The sequence below is a fragment of the Centroberyx gerrardi genome, chromosome 15, assembly GCF_048128805.1.
Source record: "Centroberyx gerrardi isolate f3 chromosome 15, fCenGer3.hap1.cur.20231027, whole genome shotgun sequence".
NCBI lineage: Eukaryota > Metazoa > Chordata > Actinopteri > Beryciformes > Berycidae > Centroberyx > Centroberyx gerrardi.
This window is the reverse complement of record NC_136011.1, coordinates 12,405,804-12,425,189: the sequence shown is the minus strand read 5'-3', so window position 1 is coordinate 12,425,189 and position 19,386 is coordinate 12,405,804. Positions and strand designations below refer to the sequence as shown.

General features: G+C 42.0%; 1 protein-coding gene across 2 annotated transcripts in view; it reads right to left on the bottom strand.

Annotated features, from left to right (window-relative positions):
* The window catches only part of slc35f3b (solute carrier family 35 member F3b), a 50,049-nt gene extending 30,986 nt beyond the window's left edge, over positions 1 to 19,063 (bottom strand). The window contains exons 1-3 of one of the 2 annotated variants that reach the window (XM_071901412.2): positions 18,966 to 19,063; positions 17,719 to 17,937; positions 17,354 to 17,355 (exon numbers count right to left, since the gene is read on the bottom strand). In XM_071901412.2, the coding sequence (XP_071757513.1) occupies positions 17,354 to 17,355; positions 17,719 to 17,937; positions 18,966 to 19,063 (319 nt within the window). The remainder of the gene's footprint in view (positions 1 to 17,353; positions 17,356 to 17,718; positions 17,938 to 18,965) is intronic. The other variant, XM_071901413.2, reaches the window with a different exon arrangement.
* Between the last annotated feature and the right edge of the window lie 323 nt (positions 19,064 to 19,386).

Sequence of the window (19,386 nt, the reverse complement as noted above, 5' to 3'; positions counted from 1 at the left end):
AAATCAGAGGTTATCTGTCAGCCCAGAGTCATCTGACTGGACAACGCTACATCTTGACTGCAGGACCTCCTCTCTGCCTGCAGGGGGCACTGTGACCCCATCTAGTCTCTTCTGGAACCAGATGTAAAAAGACCTGCTCAGGTTCAGGCAGGGTTAAGCAGTTTGGATGAAAAAAAGACCAAGAAACCAAAGTTATCTACCGCATCTGCTGCACTCCAGCAGTGGAGTAAAAAGTCTGGAACGGCAGACTGGGTGGGATAACATCAGAGTGTTGATAGGTGATGAAGTGACCCACATACACAGAAAATACAGCATAGACACACACACATATACAGTATAGTACACTTAAATACATACAAACATACATACACACATCCACACTGAAAGATCTTGGAGGAACACACAAGTACAGTACACACACACACACACACACACACACGCAGACAGGTGGAAATAAGTGGCGGGGATGTTTGCTGGATTGACACACAGCATGGCAGCCCTTTGTGATCCCTCCTCACTCTCTCCTCTCTTTCCTCTCCCTCCTGGGGACGTTGTTAGAGAGGATCTGTCACACTGTGAGGCACTCAGACAATTTCCCCAACCACTTCCCCTTTTTGGTTAGGTTTATACCTTTCCCAGCCCGGTGACAAAAGGCCCGTACCTGAGGGGGGCTCGTCAATGGTGGGCCAGGGGGGGGACAGGAGGGGAGAGAGATCACACAGAGGCCGAGTCCAAACAGACCTGACAGGGGGAACTGACAGCTCCATTAGCGGCCATGTATGTCCGAGGCGTACATGGGCAGATCTCAGCATGCGTCATAGTAGATGAGGCAGCTTTCACATGCTGGTGTTGTCATTGTGATTCATGTCCCATGATGCTGGCTCCACTCTAGCTGGTTTAATCTACTGGGATCACTCTATAACACAACTGTGGCTCAACTGATGACTACACACTACCAGTTCAGCACATTTGTCTGATTGTCAAATCAATTGCAATTCAGCTAATTAATTTGTCGGCTGAATCACTCCTCTAGCTCTACTTATCTTTACATCATAGTAGGCGATCTTTCATGACTGAACCATTAACCTGGTGCCCACACATGTATCACTTTACACCTCGGCAGTTAAGTAAGATTAATTAACACGCATAGCAAGCAGCAACCTGAATTTAAACTAGGCAAGATATCCCTCAAGGGGGGAATTCTCTTTTTGCCCTGTGGATGAGATGCAGCGTCGGTAAGCTAGTGCAGCACTCCAGGAACAGAGGTTAAGTGTCTTGGTGAAGGATGTTTCAACAGGTATGGTGGCTCAGACCCAGGCCCTCCAGTTGAGGGACCACCGCACTAATCCACATCCTGCAGCCCTTCATCTAATCAGCTAAACAACAGCGCAATGAAAAGAACGTTATCTGAGCCCGAGCTGTGACCAGGCCCGTTTGTCTGCTGGGTATCAGGACCTGCTGGCCAGTCATGAGGACCTGTTGCCACCTTTCACTATTTTCTTTTGTAATTGTCTCCCTGCCATGGACATGCGGCCATAAAAGAGGGATTCATTTAATGCCCACCTTTGTTACAGACAGCGCCATGGAAACTGCTGATGGGACTGTCGACGTCCTGTGCACAAATGAGACTGGCGAGTAAACGTAAAATAATACGCCTGAGACTACACACCTCAATTATGCAGAGATTTAGTGATAGGACTCATTTTGCCTGAACGTAATTGAGGCTGGCAGACTGACAAAAATTGGGCTTAAGTCTCTCGCTTTTTGTGGTAAATAATTCATAGGCAGGGAATGGGTTCAAACACCAGGAGAAAAAACTGGTAGAGTTTAGCGTAGAAATACAGCTGTTTTTAGGAAAATAGAAATACTGTTTTTAGTAATAACCCAAGTCTTTCTTGCCTGGCAGGAATGATATTTCTTGATTGCCAAAGGAAATGAAGGGGTTAATTATCCCCTGTGTAATCACACTATCACCAGGCTTCAGATCTCTTAGTGTTTGTCTTTGAAGTGTTCATATTGGATGCTGGCTCCAGCCAGAGGGCTTTCAACGCTGATCAAACTGGGTTCTGATCACTAGTGAACATTTCTTCCATCCACGAGAGCAGCAGGTGTTTGGAGGCCCTTCAAAAGGCCAGGAGCAGGTGTGTGTGCTGTCAGTAGTGGAAAATACACTCTCTCTCCTCCACCTCCACTTCTCAGGCTTACCTCAAACACCTTCAGCACACAGGGAGACAGTGACAAGTTAGCCTTGGAGGGAAATGGGACTTGATATCCCTGCATTCCCAAAGCTGCAAATGTGCAGCTTTGTGTGCTTGTTATAGGCTTTTTGGAAGAGCCGTTTTCTTCATCAGTTGGTCATGAAATTGCTAAAATGAGGCAATTTATCATTCCAGTGTTTTCAATGCATCCCCCTAAGAGAGCTGCTCTCATTATAAGGAACTCTTCTCATTATAAGTTCTGTGTAAGCAAGACAGGTGACAAATGTTACCTGAAATCATGTTCCATTCTCCAGTAATTACCCTGAATTCACAGTGAGGACAGCAGAGAGGTGCTTTACATCTGAGGGTTGTGTGTGTGTGTGTGTGTGTGTGTGTGTGTGTGTGTGTGTGTGTGTGCGCGCGCGTGTTTCAAACAATTTGCACCATTTGGAGAGAATATAAAATTAGCCTTTAAAGCTACAAAGACTCAATATGTGCATGAAGAAACTTCAACCTCTTTGTCCTATTTACAGTATACAATATCATGAACCCATGAACTCACTATTTCTTCTTGCCACTATAATTATACTAATATTTACTCATTCTGACTTGCAAAATGCTTTGCAGCAATTTACATTCTCAAAGCTTTTAAGTGTTCAATAAAAATTCTCACTCATACTCAGTTCCAATGATAGCGCTGTGCTTAAAGCCTGGACTGATTGTGCATAGTAAGTACTTGGGCAGGGGCCTGTGCACTGGCTTGATTTGAATAAGCAGTGTGATTAAGTGGTTGTTCTGTGGATGTAGTGGGCTGAGGGATGTGGACCAGTCAGCCCCGAGGGGGAGAGGAGGTTCAAGCCTCCCTGGCTCCTTCTGTACTCCCCATTGGCTGTCGGCTCTAATCCATGTCCACGGCTCCCCTAATTGCCTGATTTCCTGACCCACGTCGAACGCTTTGTACGCTGGGGGTTGGGGGTTATAATAATGACTTATAGTGACATGCTCGGGGAAGACTCCCTCCCTTGGCGATCACAGCTTACACCAACTGAGTGCAGCCCTATCACAGACCTCTTGACTCAATTTAAATTCTCATATTATGCTGTACAACACTGTTTCACCCAGAAACTATTCTTGATGGGGTGGGAAGACCCCTGAACCAGACCACGTGACACCAAAACTCTCTAGTGAAACCAATGCAAATGAAGTTCTCTGAGAGTGTGTGGCAGCGCTGGGATTGTACACCCCCTACTCAATCAAATGGAGAATCAAACTGGAAAACAAAACCTCCTACAAAACAAATCAGAAATAATGCAGTCTTTTTAATCTTTTTGTGGAATCTATATAAAACTGCAAAAGCCTGAAAAGCACTCTGAAAATGGACAATCTAAAGCCTCAATGTTAACAATTGCAAAGGGAAAGTAAAGCGTATCTTGTACAGAGACTTAAATATACTCATACTCACTCTGCTCTGTTCATCATGTCGAGCTGTTTGTGACGTATTGCATAGAGACTCTGAGCCGCTGAGAAACACTTTACATACAGGCCCTGAGACATTCAGGACTTCTGAAGAAAACTCTTCATCCAGGGAGGTTTCCATGCTTGCATGGTGTTATTGTTCAGCTTTTTATGAAACTCTCCATGCAATGATGAACCGGAGAGATGGTCGGTTGCGCTTTTGGATTCCAAAGGCAATCAACTGCTTGCACCATCACAGTCATTAGTGATAGTCCCATGAGCACTCCAATAATCTATGAGATGGAATGAGAGAGCGAGAGACAAGGATAGGCAACAACGATGTACTGCTTCCAACAAAACTATGATTTTGATATGTAACCATGAGTTAATCAAACTTATTCTATTCACTGGATCCATTGGTTTCTTTACCTTTCTTTACCTCTCATTTATGAAAGTAATCTTGTCTATGGAAATTATGAGTTTTTTCACCATTTAATGTAGTTTAATGTATTTTCTGAGCTCACACAGATTATCTCAGTCAAGATGACTGAAATCTATTGATCAATACAACTAAGCAAACTATCTTTAGTTGATGTTTTTTGAAGCCTCCTGCTTTATCGTTTGAACTAATGACATGTATCAGCTGAACTGAAGTAAAGATAAAATGCAATTGCAATGAGAGAGTAGAGTTCTGAGTGAGGATTATTCCCCTTTGAACCATTTCAAACAAAAGGGATCAGCTGTCAAGCATTCACCAATGATAACTTTTCTCTCTCAGACACCAATTAGCTGTCCTTCCACAGACCATACACATTACAGAGGCAGTATGGGGCTCCCTCTGATCTGGAAATAGTTTACCACGCATTTTGCAAGTGTTTGTCCTCGTTCTTCCTAGCCTCAACCTCTCTTTTCCTGACAGATCTGTTCAGACTTTGTGCCTTTTGTTACCTCTGCCTCTCAACAAGCAATTCCCTCTCTCTCACACACACATTTAGCTTGTGTGCACATCCGCAACAACGATATTCAACCTATCAGGCAAACACATAACCGCTTTAATCCCAAGCTTTAGCCAGCAACAAACAGTGCAGATGCTTTGCTACAAAGAGCGAGGCAGAGAGAGACTGTGCAAGCTGGGTGAGAGAATGCAATTGTTGTTATGCTGGTGTGTGAGTATAAAACCAAGCAGAATATCTCAGAGGCTAAACTGTGCTTCTCTGCCTGCTGGCTTGCCTCCGGCTTCACTGTCATACCACCCCCAACCCCCTGCCCCCCACCCCCACCCCCACCCACCTCCCGCCTCCCCATTCACAAACCGTGATAACCTCCTTGGCATCTCTAACCCAAGACAACCAAAATCAGTCCTGATAGGCTCAAAAATGGGTTCAGGAAGGCAATGCACACAAATTTACTTTGCTGATGGCTTCTATCTGCTATCCACCTTCCAAACACTTGACCAAGTAGAGCTGTTTACTCAATAAACTCTTCCTCCTTTTCCTTCCATGCACGGCTGCACTTGTTTGTTTCCCCCCTTGCCTCAGACAACAGAAACCCTCTCCAAATTAATCTCGAGTGTCACGCTGAGCTCTCTTGATTTTTGTTGCAGTGGCAGCAGAAACTGCCGCACGTGCTTCTCTTCTCCAGGTTCCCTTGAAAAGGAAGGAGACTAGGACAAAGAGTGGAGAAAAAACACATAAAAGAGACTGAGAACAGAAAGACATTGAGAATGAGAGAGACGGGGGCAGAGAGGGAGGGACTGACGTGGTTTTAAACTGAGGGAGACTTACCAGACGTTGATCGATGGGCAAACTGTGGTCTAGACCCTGAGTGGTACATACAGTATCTAAGAAACGGCAGTCAGACAAATGAAAAGAGACCAACATGCAGTGAATGAAATAAGCAGTTAGATGAGATGGATGGTGCAAGCAGATATAGCATGGCTGTGTCGGGGAGAAAAGAGGATAATGGCAGTACACCAATCATAGAGGATCCTAAGTAAAAGATAAAATTACACTTGTACCTGCTGTTTTTATTTTTCATCTATACTTTCTTGTGGATAAACGGTCTAGGTGGAGCCATGCACATGGGACACCTGATAAAAATAAACAGCTGTAGACCAAGGAGAGCTGCTAAAGAGTGTGAAAATATATGTGGTTTTGTGCCTCTTTGCTACCAGCAAAGTCTTGTATCTTGACTGCATGTAATCCTAGTATGTAATGCCCACTGGGATGCCAAAGTGATGCTGTGTAGTGCAACTAACAGAGTCCATGGCTTATTTTTACTATTACTCATTTTTTTAAAGGAAATTCTATTTCAATCAATTCATGAAACCAACCACAGTACCCAACCACACTGCAAACTACTTCAGGAGAGCTAAAAAAAAAAGAAAAAAAAAGAAAAAATACAAACAGCTTAATGCAAAGCCAGGAACAATTACATAACATTAATAAATTTAACTTCAAATGCACAGCTGACATCAACAACATGATTATATATGGAGGAGAAATCACTTTGCTGTGTCTGTGAAATGCAGATTTTCCATGATTACTATGAATCCCATTTCTGACTTAAACAACTACTTTTGAAGTCATTTGCTTAGTTTCACATTCACAAAATTACAGACCCTAATCATAGACAAAGTTGCAATCAACTATCAAGGAATACTAACCACTGTACAAAAATCTACAGCATTACACAGTCAGTTTTCAGAGCATAAAATCAAGTATAAACACAACACGGCCCTAAATTTGACAAAGCCTTGGAAAGTTTTTTGAATTAGTTATCTGTTCATCTCTTCATCATCTATCCTACTGGACAAAGTACATCCAAACAAACAAAGATGCACACAGAATTAGCCACCATCTCTTTACTGCCAACCTCTGGACAACATGAGTCAGTGATGTTGATGAGTGGTGTGTTAAATCTCAATGTGTTTTGATTTTGTTGGTGGAAAATTGCCTAATCTTGATCACTGCAGATAGCTAATTGTTCCCTTGAAGCTCCAACAATTTACTGTAAATCCTTTTTTCTGTATAAGCGGTCTCTATTTCTCTAAATACCTGAAGGCCTATATGAAGATTTATCTAGTGTACAATGTTTCTGATACAAATGCAGCTCTTAGCCCCCTACTAAATCAATGATTTCTGCTGCTAGCCATACTCCTACATACGTAGCTTGTGATAGGTGTGATTTATTCAAAGTACTCTAGTCACACTGGTGTGATCATATACTAATGAGAATTGGCAGCTGATATCACGTATAAGATTATAACCTCTGAAAAGGCCAATGTTTATCTACTGTTTATTTATTTGTCTTTTGTCTATCATTTATTTCATTGCTTTTTTGGTAATTTTTCTATTTATTAATGTTTCTGTGCGGTTATATCTTCATTTATACTGTTTATTTAGGCATTTATGGGTTTGTTTTGAGAACATCAACAACCGGTGTGTACACAGATCCCTGGAAAGATGTGCGATGGAAGATAATGTCTTTACAACTTTCAGATCCCATCACAACAAAAAAGGAAGTAAACACACCATGTACAACTTCAAAATATATTTGAAACTCATAGCTGCCACATACTGTTGGTTGTACCAATAGCTCAGTCAGTTAATTTGAAAGTGAAAAAATGCCTTCAATCCCATGAAATAAATCTACATAAAGTCACTCAAGAGGTAAAGATAATATCACAGGTTAAATTTTACTCTGACTCTATATTGGGCTATTAAAGGAACAGTCAACTATTTTATGTACTGTACAACTTGTGTGCCAAGCTAGTTATACTGCCTATTGTTTTGTTACTGCAGCCGTACTTCATCATGTCCTCCCTAACTGGAACTTCATCTTGATCAACTGACTATAAGGAGTGTGACTACAGCCTGTGGGTGGGTGTCGTCGGAAATATGAACAGAGTCACGGGAGGAGATTGTGTTGGTGATGGGTTAAAATTAGTGGAATAGGTAAAGAAAGCTTATATTTTTTGAGCAGGTTTAATATGGTTGGAAAACTGAGAATGGGGAAGGGTTAGGTTAGCTGCTCTAGCAGACCGGAGAGGAGGCATGAGGATGGACGTAGCAGTGGTGCACAAGTTTGCGTGAGCTGTGATAAGTAGGTCAGTTGATAAAATGCTGTTCTCCCAAAACCATGTTAAAGCTCCAGTCCCAAGTTACAGATAAAGTTGAGCTGAATTTCTCCTTTGTTCTTCCACACTCTTCACTCTTGACAGTAGCACAATCAGTACAGCACTACCTCTTTTTTTCTACATTTTACTTTTGTTCTTCTTCTGTATGTTTGTACTGAAGCCTGAGACACTTACTTTGTGGGCAGAGGCTTTTTTAACCCAGCCTATAGGACCTAGGCGAATAAAAACATTGTTGGTACGTGTAGTGGTAGTTAACAAGGTAACCAGCTTTTGCAGTTATTGTTGAAAATGCATCAGCTAATGTCGCAAAATCATATTCAAAACATTTTAATTGGCAGACAGCTTCAAGCACTGGTTAAAAGCTATTGGTGACGGCTTTAGTGTGTGTATAAGTGCAGCAAGCTGTCATCAATATTCAATCCTACCCTTCATGAAATGCACACAGATTTACTTAACTGATGGTTTATATCTGCTATCAACCTTCCAAACACTTAGCTGTTTACTCAGAAACTTCCTCCTCTTCCTTCCATGCATGGCTGCACTTGTTTGTTTCCCCTCAGACAACAGAAACCACCGTACAGATTCAACCTCTGTTGTATACTCACGCTCCCCTACCAAGAAGTAACACTTGGCTGTAGTCATGCCCAGATAAGCCTCCTAATTACTTGCACATGTCCATTTACACACCGCTTGCTCTGTCTCCGCTGCTCTTCTACAGCCATTGCAGACACTGATGCGCCTGGAAACGGCCACAGCAGACCTTAGATTAATTACGCAGAGGTAAGAGTCATCACTTCACAGCTTCTAATTAACAGGAGATAAAGGGAGTGAGGAGGAGAGGAGGATGACGGGAGGACAGGATTTGGCATTAAACTGGCAGGGTTTCCATTACAAGGAAGAGTGAGCACTGAGAACGGAGCCCTACAGCTGGAATTGTCAGATAAAATGAGGAGGAAAAAATGAGACAGTCAGTCTCTCCCTCTCCATCCCTTTATCTCTCTCTTTCTGCGTGTGTGTGTATTGTGTGTGTGCCAGCATGTCAGTGTGTGTGTCTGTACGTGTGTTAAACAATAGAGCAGTGGTATAGAGCAGTGGTAATGAGAACTGCTGTACACTTGGAACAATTCCAGTGCGCCTGATTCTTTCATTAAGGAACTCTTTCAAGATGCCTTAGACAAAAAAAATCGATCCAAATCATAATCTTTATCTAAACAAATACTTGAACACGTCCAAATCCTTAAAGGTGTAAGGTGTAGCATTTCAACATCAATTAATTATCACATTACTTTTGAGACATTAGTATAATTACCCTAAAACAAACGAGACCATCGCTGAGAAGCATGGTAGCTTCTACTGGCCTCTATACTGCATTTTACATTGATCGGATTTCGCAGGAAATCTACCGCACAAAGCAGGAAGAGGGTGCTGTTTTTCTTGTATAGACGTACTGTATAGCACTATCATGAACTAAAGAAGTTCATGATATACTGTACATTTGAAACTCTGCTTTCCATCAAGCAATGTATTTCCCCAGCCTTCAACATATCCTTCTGCAAAGAATCAAAAGCAGTCCTCTATACCAGTGGTTCTCAACCTTTTTCATATCAAGGACCCCTAATGTAGTCCACATTAGGGCCACGGACCCCCATTTGATGAGATTTTGTCTCTCGGACCCAAATCTGAGAATATTTTTATTGTCAGATATGATTTTGTCCAGAATTCCATAACTATCTGTACTGTAGGTAGAGAGATAACAGTGAAACTATAATCAAAATAGTCATTCTAAAATGACAAAATAATGAAGTTTAACAATTCATCAATTTGCTGGGGACCCCCTGGAATGCCCTCAAGGACCCCTGGTGGTAACCCTCTATACTATCTATTTCCATACTATCGTTTCAAGCCACTGAGTTGGTCGTCTCATTTTCTCCTCCGCACCCGCCATCCTACCCGTCGTAATCTACACCGCATTGGCAGACGCTGATAGCAGAGACGAGCGGGATGGAGAGTAAAAGGACTTTATCTTCTTCAAAGTGATATAGCTGAGTTGCAGATCCTCCAGTCCACTGGGTAAAACCAGGGCTTCAGGAGCAGGTGTGTGATGATCTATGCATCCCTCTCAATTATAGATGTGATGTTACGCAACAGAAGCTGCTTCTACTGTAGATGGTAAAAAAAAAAAAAAAAGCCTAAAATGCACTTGTTCAGAGAGGAACATTGCTTGCACCACTAAAACGGAACATAAAAAACAGTCAAACAGTCTTTTAGGAATCCAATAGGGACAAAAAATGGAATATAATTGGAAGCAATACTTTAGTATCCTATTTGACGGTATTTTAATTAAATGATAAACTAAACCTTATAGCATAATGCACATAGACAATCCAATAGGTTTTTCCTGTCAAATTCCTAAAGGACAGAACCGCTGCATTGCATAATGTTCTTGTTCTTTTCTGAAATTTCCAGTCCTTTTCCTTAACTGAGACAGTAACTGAGACAGGAGTAATATACTTTGCTGCCTAGCGAGTGTATTAATTGTAGAAAGGATGCCTCAGCTCCTTTGTGGCATACAACTGGTCGTGGGTAAGAAAATAACCACAAGTGGAAATGGACAGTCTGTCTGATTAATGAATAATCCCATTCAGACAACATGTCAGATGTTGGCAAGAACACCATATGGATCTGGTGCATACCCAGGCCTCATAAATGAGTTTCCCACTGTCAAATGAACCCATTTACATAAATGATTAATGATGCTTAGAGTCCTCTGGGTACATGATTTTTTTTTAGTATGTTGTATGTTATGCATATCAGTACAACACAGAGCAGTGTTTAAAAAATGTAGGCTTATGAAGACAGCCGAGCACAGAGAAAACTCTCTGCACTGTGCTTTGTAATGTATTGTTTACCTAAATGCCTTGCTGCTATTACTCTCTCTTTCCACCGCTATCTCTTTTCTCTCTCAATCTCTTTGTGTGTGTGTGCATATATACTTGTAGGAGTGTGTGTATGTGTGTGTGTGTGTGTGTGTGTGTGTGTGTGTGTGTGTGTGTCTTTATCTTGGCCCTTGACTCAGTATGACCCTACATGACAGGACCCGTGCCTGTTCTGTGCGAGTGGAGTCGCCTGGCTTGAATAAGAGCTACAGCCTCTAGATGTGACGGATATTGGTCAAGGTTGGAGTGGTGTCGCTCCCAGTCTAATACAGCCTGTTATAAGCCCAAGTCACACAGAGACCAGAATATAAATAAAACAGTGATTCTCTCTACCCACTGAATCAATGATATAGTCTCTCTGTGGCAGCCAGTCTATGACAAATGAACAGCAGAAATGCCGGTGTGTAAACGTAGTCCCGCATGCAGCCCTATCTGCCATGACACATCATACACAACTAGTATTGGAAATGGCAAGGCTATAAATTTAAAGTAAAATCACAGTCTGATACTCTTACACTGTTATATATCATTAGATTAGATAGACTTTATTGTCCCGAAGGAAACTGTCTTGGACACAACAGTGCCTGCTGTATAAAATAGGCATAAAATACACATCATCGTCTTCCACAATCATCATTGGACTGACACCAAAACCTGATGTTTACCACTGATGTTTTAAATAGATGAAAGTGTTTCTGCTATCAAACTCCATTGAAGCTGCGCTGGAAATAACTGGACGTGACGCCATGTTGTCTACGTGAGAGAAAAATATACCACCAAACAACAAAATGGGCCCAGAAATGCAAGGTAGATCGCCAATCCCTGTTTTTTAACAGAGTTCAATTGTTTTGGATGGATTTTTCCATTAAGATAAATCTAATACCACTCCACAATCTGCAAAAACAGGATTGAACTAGGCATTTCAATGACTGCGAATACAGGAGCTTCACTTGAGATAGTCACTTATGTGTGTACAGTGAAAACCAGCTGACCACACAAGGCTGTGAGCTGAGCATGCAAAAACTTACATCTTTACAACTTTTCCTCTCTTTGTCCTCACCTCCATGAGCTGTAGAGTCATTCTAGACGTTGTTCACAGTCAGCCACACCTTGCCCCTCCCTTGCAGCTGTCCTGCCCCTGTACATAGGCATGTGTACATCAGCTCTCTCTGAGCGCTCCAACCTGCTCCGCTGCGTCTCTCACCATGCCCAAACCCTGAGCTTAAAATAGAAACCAACCTCATTTCATGCCTCGCGAAGCTCTAAATTTGCACCAGGGGGGACGCTGCATTTGTGATAGATAGTGCAAGTAAATTAGGAAAAGAACAAAGGGTCTGTTTGTCAAACAAATGTATCACTTCTCAGAGGAACATGACAAACCTAGAGGGGCAATTTCACAGACAGAAAAGGCCTCGTCTTAGTGGATGGTATTTCTTTCTATGAGGATCTCAGCTAAAACAAGCTTTTCAGTCAAGGCTTGACCCATGAAGCAAACCTGAGGACACGATAACCAGCTCCAGCTTTCATGAAAATGTGTTAAAATAAAAGGACACCAAAGCCAGAGGAGTAACAGCATAGACATAGACTACAGTTATAGGTAACTGAGCTCTCCTTTTAGGGTACTTTCATCTTCAAAAACACCTACTCAGACATACACTTCACATGTGGACAAGAGAGGAATCAAAGGTTTTGTCCCTGCCACAAAAAAATCTATTTCCAAGTGTTATATCTCCATTCCCTGGCTGATGTGTTTTGTGCCTTGCTGTATCTAAGAGAGAAACCCTTTCCTTTAAAGCACCTGTATGAGTCCATAATGGTCCCCACATAATATACCCTTTATACTCCCTGGATGCAAATGGCACCAATCCAAGAAAAAAGCAAGCCAAAGCTGCAACTCTGGCATTATTCTTGGCATTTCGTTTTTAAACTCGAGGTCAAAGGTTGTCAGCAGCTTGACCACCGACATGGACTGAGTGGCTAATCAAAAAACATTAACCACTAAGCTATCTGAAGCCAAAATAAAATAAAATGCCCAGTAGCCTTTCTCCCATGCTGTCTAATCTCATCTGGCTTTAACAAAAGCATCTCAGTGTCAAGATCATCTTTATGCCACTGTAAACCAGTGGGAAACATGATACACAATAAAAATATTAGTCCCAAATATTTACGAAATGGTATGGTTTTAATTAAAACGTTTTGTCTTGCTGTCTGCGGCTTCTTCAGGCTATGATGAAACTGATGAAACTCCATGCAATTTGGAAAATTATTTTACTTTTTCTTGTGCGAAAAAGGTTCCACTGTAGCGTTTCCCTACAGCAGTGGTATCAAACTCGATTTCCGAGGGCGAAACGAGAATCAATTTGAGGGGAGGACATTTATTCATGTATTATTCATTAAAGCCGTAGGTAGGCTTTATAAGTAGACATTTTGTTTTAATTCAGCAAAAGTAATCCCCAAGCTGGGTGAACATAAATGAGTAAGATAATGTGTCAGAAACTCTGCAATATTGATTACACCACTGCTCTGCTATTCACTTTCAAAGTAAACTTCCCATGCAGCCAATTAACATAGAGGCCACTTAATAATATGAAGCCCTAAGTAACATGACAAATTAACGGCTGTGTAGTGTGCATGGCATTTAGCCAAGCAAAATAATACATTTTGGTAATGTTTAACTTTTTGTTTGTAACTAATATAGGTACAGGCTGCTTCACAGGCCCAAACCTGACACCTCAGTTGGTGTATGTGTCATTTAGTAAAGCAAGGTAATCTTTCTTATAGTAAAATAATTAATTTCCTGTCCATGTTTTTACACGTCCCAGCCTGCCTCACATGCCTCAATATATTATTTTTAGTCAAGAAAAATAATGAATCTTTAAGTAAATTAATGAATTCTTGACCATGTGTCTAAAGGTCCCGTATACAACACTGTAGCCTGCCTCACAGGCCTAAATATAACACATCAGTGGTTTCATGGTGTGTAGGTGTTGTCTGATATATTTTCTCCCAAAGACACCTGTCACCTTTTCTTTGATGCAGACATCAAACCTCAGATTAAAGTTCTGAGCTATAGCCACTTTCAGTATGGAGCAAAGGTGTCTGTCTGTCTGTCAGTCTGTCAGGGCCTGTGAGAGGATTTGTTGATCTTCACTGTGGAGAGAATTTGTCCACATATTTTTTTGGCATTTTGCTTTATTTCTTTATTTTATTTCTTTATTTATATCACTCTGCTGCAGTGGAGAGAGAGACAGGAAAGATGGAAGAGAGAGGGTAAGACATGCCACAAAGGTCCCAGACCAGAATCAAACCCAGGACATTGCAGGTATATTGGTATGCGGCTTAGCCAATTGAGCCACCAGGAGACCATTTACATACAAAGTTGGTTCCAAACACGCTCATCACAGCCTGAGGGCGGAGCTATGGCATCGTGTCTGGGATAAAAGGGGAAAATCTGCACTATAATTCATTCACTTCTGTCTACCAGCATTTTGGCATGCTTTCCACATCGAAAGCAAATCTCCTGCTTAATTCTGCTTTGAGTGAGCTCAATTTGTGATGAACCCCACTGCTGGGAAAGTGACTGACTGACTGATTTGGCTCTCCAACAAATGCAGTCGTGCTTGGACGGCTTTCACTGCATCCTGCATGTTTATGATCACCGGTTTGCATCCCTGCAGTTTCATATTCAGGGCGTTGAGATGCTCCGTTAAGTCTCACAGAAAAGCCAAATTGCATAACCACTTTTCATCCTGAAACTCCGTTTCCCCATGAAACTTGTGATTTCTTCACTATCTCACTCTTTCCCTCGGCTTAGCCGGCGTACGGCTGTGTGGAATGGCACATGTTCAAATTTAGAAAGGCCTCGTGGTAAATGAGACAGATAGGCATCTCTTTACACTTGATTGAGAAGTGCATCAACCTTCTTTCTTTAGCCATTAGCAATTGTTCTCAATGAATTACACACCTGTGGATTTGGCAGTACAGCACATTTGGCCCTTAGGAGCAAGCTGAACGACCATAACAGTTGCTGAAAAGACTTGGTTCGAAAACAAGATATCTATCACTGGAAAACTGGTTATTTGCTGCTACAAAATACTACTTTAAAAGGGCAGGGCCATCTTTATTCCTGAAATACTGGGTGATGAATTTTAGGTGGCGATTTTTTCTCAACATGGTTATAGTGTTTTGGAATCAAACCCTTCAGCTCTTTTTCATTTAATGTGGAGTGTCAGGATGCTTTTGGGAAAACGGACCCTTCTGTCTTAACCCTCATTCAGCCTGAATATGAACACTTGATTAAACAGAACCACTCTAACAAGCAGCAATTGCTATTCTCCCACCCCTCCCACAACAGCCATGATAATTAGCTAATTAAACAGCAAATAACTGTAATATAGGCCAACAAATTGCGCTTTCATCGTCTTGAAAGAGGTTTGTTCCTGGAAGTAAGTGTATAAATGAGCTGCACATGAAAAAATAAAGGTTCTAAAATGGTTTTGATAAACATGCAAAGGCAAGTCTAAGCAGGAAAAACACGCTAGATAGATGGGTACAGACTCGTTCCTGTTCATAGGTTTCCATCCATACCACATATTTAGATCATCAATGAACCAAAATCTAAAAATCTATTTTGTATTTTTGTTAGCCTGTCCTCGTGTTAGCCATGTTATAGGCCTATCCTGCAAAGGTAATCTGTCCCTGAACCAATGTAGAGGAGTGTGCTCAACTCCATGAAACCAATTTCAGTCTCTTTCTGTATATGCTAAGGTGCTGAATCCCAAGAAAGAAATAATCCATGAACAACGGACAGCACTCACTATGAAAGTAATTGTAAACTTCTTTTGTTTATTCACATGATGATGTACAAGTCCCACAGCACGATGAGGAAGGTTAGGTGCCGAAGCGTCCTGTGGTGTGAAACTGTGTGTTTACGAAAAGAAGTTAGCAATCTTTCACTGAAAGCTTCCCAAGGAGCAGCTCTTTGGGCAACACTGCATTTCAACTTAGCTTCAGTCCAGTGTATTAACCTCTGGAAACAAATAATGTAAGTACTTGCAATAATAAACATCTTCCTAGAGGCTACATAATGTACTTACAAGGGTGTAACAATGTAATTGTTTGTACTTTCATTGTTCTTTTACAGAGGGGCAATCTTACCATTAGGCAAAGCTAGGCGACTGCCTTAGACCTGGCAGCCAGAAGGTCCCACATCAACAAGAATATCAAGTAATACAAGCTGATTTTTAATTAAATGAAACAACATTTACTAATTGAAAAACACCCCTCCTCTTGTTACAATGAAAATTATTCCAATCTTGAGTCATGGCCACCTTCTCACCCCCCACTCAGTCAGGTTACAGTGGACTATTCCACTTGACTTCTAGCGGATATTGCCACTTCACTTCAAGCTCATTTCCTTGCCACTGCACCAGTAGAAACAAAAGAAATAAAAGCAAGTGCAAATCTGCACAGTAGCACAAGGCTTTGATGCATAATCAGTGTTGTTGAGATAATTTGGTTTTGGGTTTGAGGAAGTAGCTGTTTGGTATAGCAATCTTCTTGTGAAATTTATGAAATTAGACTACTAGCTAAACACTAGATTCAGACAGCATAATCCTACTCAAATATATTAATCTTAGAGCAGCAATGACAACCCGAATTAATAAAAATTTAGCAAGCTTGCGTTAGCAAACAATTTCATCTTCCATTACTTGCTTCATCCTCAGTCAAGAGAGCACATATTCATACAAAGTGCGCTCATTGAACAACCCAAGGATGTAGCAAGATTGTGATCCGTAGCCATAGAGCCAGTGTAGCAAGATAGTAGTAATTAGAGCTCGGGCATTTCATGCCACATACTAAAATATGAAGCAAAGCTACCCAATTGGCACAGACAAACAAAAAAAGAGAGAGGAAAATAATGGTTTGTTGACAAATTTTTTCATCAAAGAACCAACTGCTGCTAGTGTTTGCTGCTAGCAATATTCCCACTGCCTCTAAGCTCAACAAGCTCTAGTGAAGCAAACATTAGCTGCACTGCCACCACCAACAGCAACAGTGATGGAGAGTGTGCTGCTGTGCCAACTGCTGCTCAGAGCCAAGGGAAAGTAAGAATTAGAAACATTGATAATAATGATGAAGATGACCAGCATCAAACCGTGGTGACACCATGTGTAGGCCTATATCATTATTTTCTCAGTCAGGAGAGGTCAGCTCCAGTGTTCTTGGCAGCACACAACTGCGGAAGAGGACACATACATATTTACTCAGCCCCAACTTGAAGATAATGTATAGAAAGAATGGACTGAATAGGGTGAGTTCTGGGTTCAGGGGGCCCCATCATGCTGACCTTTACCTATAGGGCCCCCAAATCACTGACTCCACCCCTGCTTTTACACCTTTGTAAGTAAATTATGTGATAGGGAGATTTTCAGTATCATTGTGCATCCTAGGCTTCCTATAATGCTTTTCCATTGGTTAGTACAGGTTAATATACAAAATATGGCCATTGCAAAATAATTGAACCTGTGTCCCAAATCCAGCGCCTCAACTCCGTCCACCCACATACACTTTAAGAATCATTCTGACACCTTTTGTCAGTAGGAGGCTCAGCTAAATGTAGGGACCACTGGGACCTAAAGTACATCATTTGTATCTTTGCTATACAAAGGGTTCTGTGTAGAACCATTCATGCAAGACCTGAAAAGTGCTGCATCAAAAAAGCACAGCTGTTGCACCTCCAAAAAACCCAAAGGTGCTAAATTGCACTTTTTGTTAAATTATACACACCATCTGAAATCCAATGTCTGTGTCCAGTGCGACTAAATTGGATTAATAACTGCACGGGCCTACAGTATTTTAAGAGACAAAGTGGACTAGTTGGCCTATAGACCTCTCAGAATGTTTAGATGTCTACTGGATATTCAACAGTCACACAAGTTTACAACTCCATGCAACTAAAGTGACTGGTCTTACTGTTACAGTATTGGACTTACTGCTGTAGACTGCATTCCAAGGCTGGTATCCATAATAGCCAGTGATCCGCAGTATTCGCTCCTCTATGGACGCGCTGTTGATGTCCTCGACCGAGCGGGACGACTTCAGGTCCTCTTTGATGGACTCGTCCACCACCAGGTATTTGAGCTGTCTGAGTTGAGGGCTGATGTCCGAAAGCCTTCTGGGGCTCACGTCGGGCGACTTGCGCATCCCGCTGGAGAGAGAGAACAAGGGGCGGCGGTGTTACAAGACAAAGTGAGCGCAAAGGGAAAGGGACCCCGGTAAAGCCTGAGTATGGCTGGGTAGCCTATCTAAGGGAGGGTTTTCTTCACTGTCACTGTCATAGGGTCCATGGTGGATAGACACCGAGACCGATGACAAGGGCCCATCTAGCGCCTCTCCACCGTACAATAGGGAGGGAAATCATCATCCTTCACTGGCCCTGCGTCCGCAGAGAAACCGGGTGAAAGACACTAAGCGAAAGTGACTAGTCTTGCTACTGTTGTATACTATGTGCTGTGCAATTCCTATTAGGGCGGGTAAAGATGGGCTTATAGGAATTTGTAACTAATGAATTGATCATAAGTGATTTGGAGATTCGGAGAAGAAACACTTGTGACAGTTGGGGCTTCATATAGGCACTGGAGCACAAAACTGCAGCCAGCCTATAGCCCGCTACACAGTAGCCTATCAAATATCATTTAGTCATGCAGAGATGGTAAATACTTCGTTTCTTATAGTTTAGGCTATAGTCTACGTGGCAGCAGGCGAGATGAAAAATAATAGATTAGTTGTCTACAGCGGCAGTAGCCCGGGCGTAATCTGGCCGAACTGGCACCTTGGTGATGTGTTGTGAAATTGACCACCTGTGACTGGAAAATATAGAACCACTCAGACCAAATCGATCTGTAAATGTGGCTGATTCTTGCCCTATTCTACCACAGCCGATTCATAGGCTTTAATTATCTGCCGCTAGAAGCAACAAAACTGACTCCAATTAGGCTACTAATTTTGCATGTAGATTCATAACCATCATAGGCATGTCCAATTCACAGAGAACAACACTATTTACACACAGGACTATTGCACTAGACATTTTCTATTGTGATTTTATTCACAACTCCCTTGCCTAATAAAGTCAATTCACTTTATCGATGCATCTGCAAAATCAGCTGCGCAACAGGTGTGGTCTGCTCAGCGTCGTTAGGCTACAGTGCGTTTTTAAAAGTTTAATTTTCTTACATCGGCATCAAAGTAGCAGGGGGTCCAAGGTAGCACATACAGTCCCGGCGGGGCCGCCCGACCCGGTCCCACACCGTGCCCTCTCCATCACCATACATGATCAAGGCCACTAATCAGGGCAGCGCCAGCCCGCTAATAGAGATCTAGATAGTCCTTAAGATTGACGGAGAGAAGTACCATCGTCCTGTTCCCTCTCACCCCGACAAACATATGGCCAGGCACTACACTTCAACATGGAAAAGCTGCGCTGCGCTCTGGATGCTGCCACACATCGGGGTTCCTGGAGGCACTGCAATAGCGCCATCTACCGGATTCATTGTAGCCTATGTCATTTTCTGTGGGTACCAGCTATAATCCCTTGACCTCCCATATTTTAACCCTGTGGTTTTCAATCTGGTTGGTTTTCATTCTGGTTTCTGCT